We start from the raw sequence: 5,613 nt of genomic DNA, 5'->3' as shown, positions 1-5,613 counted from the left end.
TCATAATGTTGCGCCCCTAACTGTCTAATTTCTGATTTCTTTTTATCATGCTCATCGTATCCCTTGTTGGGGAATGGAGGAGTTCATGTGTGTGGCCAATCTGGCCATCGATGTGAAGTGGACAATTCAGTTCGACATGATGTTGTTAAAAAATGACATTCCCTCTACCCTCACTCTCACCAATGAGGGAGGGATAACATATTTTAATGGTTAAAATTGGATTGAGATTGCCACACGATTTGAGATGCAAGCTAGGAAGTCATTCTTACTGTTTCTTAACGAATTTGAGAAGGGTCATTAGGGCGGCAACAAAATCTATCTGTGGTATGATGTCTAACAATCACCATAGTACGTACTTTCGATGGTGATCACGATGTCATGTATATATATTGTATTGTACTATGTAAATAATAAACATCTGAGAGTTGTTGAACATATGTTCATTGTTTTATGTTGTACTAATATTATTGCTTCATAACAATAAGCTAGTGGTTAAGTATGCTGCAATATGTATTGTAATTTCTTATCGTCACCACTGTAATGTCACAACGTATTGCAATTTATAATCTTAGTTTCATACAAAACGCAGTCATGGCAGCAACATGTTGCCATGGCTGTAATTTTTTTTTATTTGCATGACAAAGCTTTCAGTGGCGGGATCTGAAACACGCCCGCCACTACTTTAACTTTAAGCATTGGCGGGCACTGCTCTGCGCCCGCCACTGCAGATGCTCTACCAGTGGCGGACGCGCGCCCGCCACTGATGCGGTTGTAGAAGTGGCGGGCGGGTCTGGAAGAATGGCCCGCCACTATAGGCATTCCTGCAGTAGTGTGACTCCTCTCGAGGGTCAAAGGTGATAAGGTATAAGGCTCTAGACGAAAGTGTTTTTCGATGGGTTCTTGCCGGTGAAGTTGGCGCCCATGTGAGCTTCCTTCTCCCCTTAGAGGCATTGCCGAAGAGTACTTCACACTGGGTTGTGGCTGGTCAAAGAGAAGTGACGTTGGAGCCTGCTAGCTAGGCTGGACCTTTCCCAATATTTGGTTGGTCGGTCCTGCATGGGTCTGGCCAAAATCTTATCGATCGAGGGGGGGTCAATGCATGCCAGTAACAACGGTGTCATCGAACGCCGTTTTTCCTTCTTAAAGGCGTCTCTGAAGTTCTTGTTTACAATCGCTTCGGTTCGATGTCATGCTGTGAGGTAGTGGTCTGTTTCTACCGGCATCGGTTGTTTTCTTTCATGTTTGGTTTCAACCTAGTTTTCCTTATAAATGAGTAGACTTTGTATTTGCCTTTTGCATTGCTCGTCCAAAAAGGTCTTCACTAGTGCTTCCGGACAGTTGCACATAACTCCTCCGCATAATAGGCTAGAAGGACATTATATTAGAGTTAAAGTTTGTTATCAAAAACAATTCCATATCGTTCCTAGCTCCCATGGACAAAACACGACATTAACGCCTAAAAATAAAATGGTACTCATTATTGTGATCTAAAAGCTCTTATATTTCTTTACGAAGGGAGTACTATCTAGTTGTTGGGCGGAGCTATGACTGCGGCGAGGGCAATGTGTACACAGAAAGCTCGGGCAAGTGATTTTGCGCATGTGATTGTCGGCAACTTTTCTGATTTCTTCCTCCACTTATTCAAAAAGGAAATGATTCGTGCTCACATCCGATCTCCTTTTGCCATCCCACGGACTTGGAACATGTGAGCAGGGTGTGGCTCGCACAAATCACGGCTCACACTACAAAACTATTCCCTCTGTTTTAAAATATAAGATCATTTTTAACACTATCATACAGTGAAAAATGATCTTACATTTTGGGACAGAGGAAGTAGCTAACAAAAACGGAAAATAGTTTTAGGAAAAAAACTAAACCCTAACTAATAAGATAAATGACGTGCCAGGATTAATCAACACAAGGCAGGAGCAGCAAACCTGGAGCTATGTGCTCAGAAAATAATCTTTTATTCCTGTTGGCTCACCAAGCACGCGAGCCTCTGTGTCAGGGAAGAATTCAAATCCCGTGAGCGCCGAGACCGTGCCGGCCTTGTCTACGGCGACGGGGTAGGTGAGCAGGTGGCCTGGGAGGTCGTCCTTGAGCTGGTCGCCGACGTAGAGGCTCCAGTACTCATCGGCCATCTTGTTGACCCTCTGCACGCACTCTAGGCTCCCCGGGTGGAGGAAGTCGTCGTGCGTCTTGCCGAGGTGCTCGTGCCACAGCGACATCCGGAAGCCATGGACGTGCCCCTTGGCGAGCTCGGCGCCGGTGTTGATGCGGTGCGGCTGGTACGCGCCAATAGCGATCTCGGTGTCCCTGTACCCCGCCATGGACCGCTCGTTGAGGTTGGCAGATCCGACGATGATGTACTCGTCGTCAACTGAAGGAGGCGACATCGATCACGTATATACTTAGCTATCAAGTGAAGATGATGAAGCAATGAAATGCAATGGAAGCAGATTAATTGAGTGCAGTACCTATCATCATCTTGGAGTGAACGTAGATCATGAACCGGCGTGCCATCTGCGCCCTGGCATAGTCCGTCCCGTCCCGTGGGCGCTGCGGAGGCTGGTACTCGCCGCCCTCTGGGTTGCTGGCCTCCCGGTTCCCTAAGCAGAAGAAGGTAAGGTAGTCCCTGGGGTTGGCGTCTATCCTCTTGGCCTGCAGCGCAACGGCGATGTCGTCGTACATCAACGCCATGGTCCTCCTCTGGTTGTCCAGCATCGCCTGCCTGTATCGGCCCGTAGGGGAGCCTTCGGACCACATGGGCACCACGATGTAGACCGTGAAGCGTTCGCCGTCCTCGATCTTCCTCACGATCTTGAGCGAGAGCTCTCTGGGGATCAGCTGGCACGCCCCGACGTCCCCCGGGTCTATACCGTCGTGGGACTTCCACTGGAAGGAGCTGCCGATGAAGTACTGGTTCTCGATGTAGATGAAGCTCTTGGCGGCGCGTATGGCGTGGATGTACGCGTCCTGGATGCTCCTCTCGTACACCCGGTGCTTGTCTTGGAGGAGACCGGCCTTGAAGGTGGCCTCCATGGAGTCGGGGAAGCCCACGGTGTCGATGTTGTCGATGGACCGGAAGAGCTGCACATTCCACGCCTCCTGGTCGTCGGGGAGCGTCACCGCCCACGAGGACGGCGCGACCTTGGCCTCGAGGGCTGCGTGGTCGACTAGGTGGTCCTTATCGCCACCTTGTTTCCTCCACCGCTGCTCGAAGTTGCGGAGCACGTCCCACGCGACGGGGCCCTCGACCTTGGCGTGGATGTCGTGCCATGGCTCCCTGGGCCCGCCCTTGCCGAGCGTGGCGTCCTCGTCGCTGAAGTTGACTTGGCTGAAGTCGTCGCCGTGCGGCTGCCCCGTGCCCAGCGTCCTGAACAGGGAGTGGGACTGCGTGTCGTAGCGTCCATGGCACACGTCGAGGCCGCCGAGGAAGCTGACGATCTGGCGGCGCCCGTCCGAGTCCGAGTCCGACGACGAAGGCGGCAGCTCCTGGTCAACGACGATGGCCTTCTGGTGGTGGCTGTAAACGAATGTGTCCGTCTTGGCGTCGAAGATGTGGCCTCTGACGTGCATGTTCCTCGGGCAGAGGACGCACTGCACGCGGCTGCCGCCGAAGTAGTTGGCCGTCTGCTCGTCCCTCGTGTCCATGAGGCCGGCGAGCAAGCCATCAATGGAGGAGACGTCGTTCCACACCAGCATGAGCACCTGCACGCCCTCGCCGGCCTTGCGCTTCAGGAGCTCGCCGAGAGTTTCCTGCTTGCCGTCCCGCTCCCGCAGGAGCGTGATGTGGGGGAACACCGACCAGCCGGTGATGTACACCAGGTGCCGTGCGTTGCTGATGGCGTCGTACAGGTCCTCCCAGCAGTGCCCAGGCTTGTACAGCCCGCCGCCGTCGAGCTCGATCTTGGGCTCGAACTCCTCAGACGCGTGCGCGTCCTGGTACAGGGTGACCCTGCACCCCGGCCTCTGGGAGAAGAAGGTGCGGGGCACCCCGAATCTGCCGCCGCCGGCGACGCCACCGCCCCACGCCAGGCCTTGGTCGGCGACGTCGCGGAAGCTGATCTGCACCTGTATCTTGGGCCCATCCGGGAGCTTCTCCCTCTTGGCGCCAAGGACATCGAACCAGCGGTCGATTGATGTGTCCTCGTTGAGGAGCTCCCGGGCGGGCAGGTAGGCGCGGCCGAGGACCGTGTCGCCGTTGAGGCCGAGCTGCTCGATCATGACGGAGATGACCACGTCGGCCGCGTGGTGGGCGCAGTAGGCGCGGAGCGGCTCGTTCCATCGCGCGCTTCCGGCTGCAGGGACGGTGATGGTACGCGTCCGGGCGATGCATGCGCTGCCGAGGAAGATGGCCGCGTACATCCGCGGTAGGCCCTTGCCCAAACCCGTCGTCTCCTGGACACCTTGCACAATCTACGAACGAGAATTAATTGCTTTTAGTAAGTCTTCACGCAGCTCTTTCCTTCATCCCTCCGGTGAAAAGTGTACATATGAAAATTTTAAAACAAATTATGAAGTGGGGAAAAAATGCATTGAGAATATGTAAGCCACCTCTCTCCTATTTAATTATCAAACCCCCAATTAATGAGCCAAGTGCATATAGAAATTAACGAGACCATGTGAAGAATTGTCATCTAATATGTTATTGAACTTGTACATATTGTGTAAAAAAACATCTATATGTTTTATGTATATGTGCAAAATCGTCATCTAAATGTGTTTTAGCAAAACTAAACTTTATAAATAGCGTTTTTGATCTTTTAAATAAACCAGGCTCCCTGCAGCCCGGTCTCTAAAACGCGACTTTCCCCAAGCATCACACTAAATTGCTCTATAGGATGCTAAATGATGCAAAATAGTGCTAAACGGCTCAATCTGATGCCCCTCCAAGCGGTATATATAGGGCCGCTATAAAATAGATAGCACGCTATTTCAAATTCAAACTATGATGTAAAGTGAAAAGATTAAGAAGACATACATTGCCGAGGAAACCGGGGACCTTGCCGGTGTGGCGCGAGCGATCATGGAGGTTGTCGGCCCCCACGATGGTAGCATCGATGGTGCCATGGAGCCGCAGATGCGCCATTGCTTGCAACTACGTCCTTGGATCCCAATACGTACGCCAAGGGGAATAGTGGAGGATTATATGTGGTGGTGACTGCTGCTTCACTAGCTAGGATGGTGGCACAATGGGTGTTGCTATGCAGTGCATTTATAGCCGGCCAGAAGATGCTTAAGCACGTGTAGATTGAGAGCCTGAGGCTAAGTTAATCGACTAGAGGACTAGTAGGTATACTTTAAATGAGCAGCGTCGGGGACCGAGCGTCGCTCGAGTGTCTAGCGGAGTGGGTGTGCTCCTAGCCCACGAGCGTTGGAGTCTTGGACTTTGACGCGGTGTGCTCAGTTGTTTCTTCTGTAGCCAAGTAGTGATTTACAGGTTAATTCATCATGTGCCACATGGCTAGTTGCCTCAGTCGACAATAGGCAGTGCCTATTCAAATTACTTATAGCCGGTACGGAGGTAGCCAAGTAGTGACTTATACACCGGGACGGAGGTAGTACCAGTTGGCAGTGCACTTATAGCCGGTACGGGTCCTACGAGAAAGA

The 5,613-nt window shown here is 52.0% G+C and overlaps 1 protein-coding gene across 1 annotated transcript; it reads right to left on the bottom strand.

Moving 5' to 3' along the window:
• Nucleotides 1–1,427: 1,427 nt before the first annotated feature.
• Nucleotides 1,428–5,178, bottom strand: LOC119317231 (phospholipase D alpha 2-like). Its single transcript, XM_037591664.1, has 3 exons — nucleotides 4,985–5,178; nucleotides 2,478–4,419; nucleotides 1,428–2,380 (listed from the first exon to the last, which is right to left on the bottom strand). The coding sequence occupies exons 1-3, from the start codon at nucleotides 5,090–5,092 to the stop codon at nucleotides 1,944–1,946; spliced, it is 2,487 nt and encodes an 828-aa protein (XP_037447561.1). The 5' UTR covers nucleotides 5,093–5,178; the 3' UTR covers nucleotides 1,428–1,943.
• Between the last annotated feature and the right edge of the window lie 435 nt (nucleotides 5,179–5,613).

This window comes from Triticum dicoccoides, chromosome 1B, assembly GCF_002162155.2.
Source record: "Triticum dicoccoides isolate Atlit2015 ecotype Zavitan chromosome 1B, WEW_v2.0, whole genome shotgun sequence".
Lineage (NCBI taxonomy): Eukaryota > Viridiplantae > Streptophyta > Magnoliopsida > Poales > Poaceae > Triticum > Triticum dicoccoides.
Note: the sequence above shows the minus strand (reverse complement) of the source record. Positions and strands in the feature narration are given on the sequence as shown.

Excerpts from the sequence above, each read along its gene's own strand:
- LOC119317231 (XM_037591664.1), bottom strand. The coding sequence starts at position 5,092 with ATGGCGCATCTGCGGCTCCATGGCACCATCGATGCTACCATCGTGGGG. Across the intron at positions 4,420-4,984 it reads TCCCCGGTTTCCTCGGCAAT|ATTGTGCAAGGTGTCCAGGA; the intron begins GTATGTCTTCTT and ends TCTCGTTCGTAG. Across the intron at positions 2,381-2,477 it reads TCACTCCAAGATGATGATAG|TTGACGACGAGTACATCATC; the intron begins GTACTGCACTCA and ends CGCCTCCTTCAG.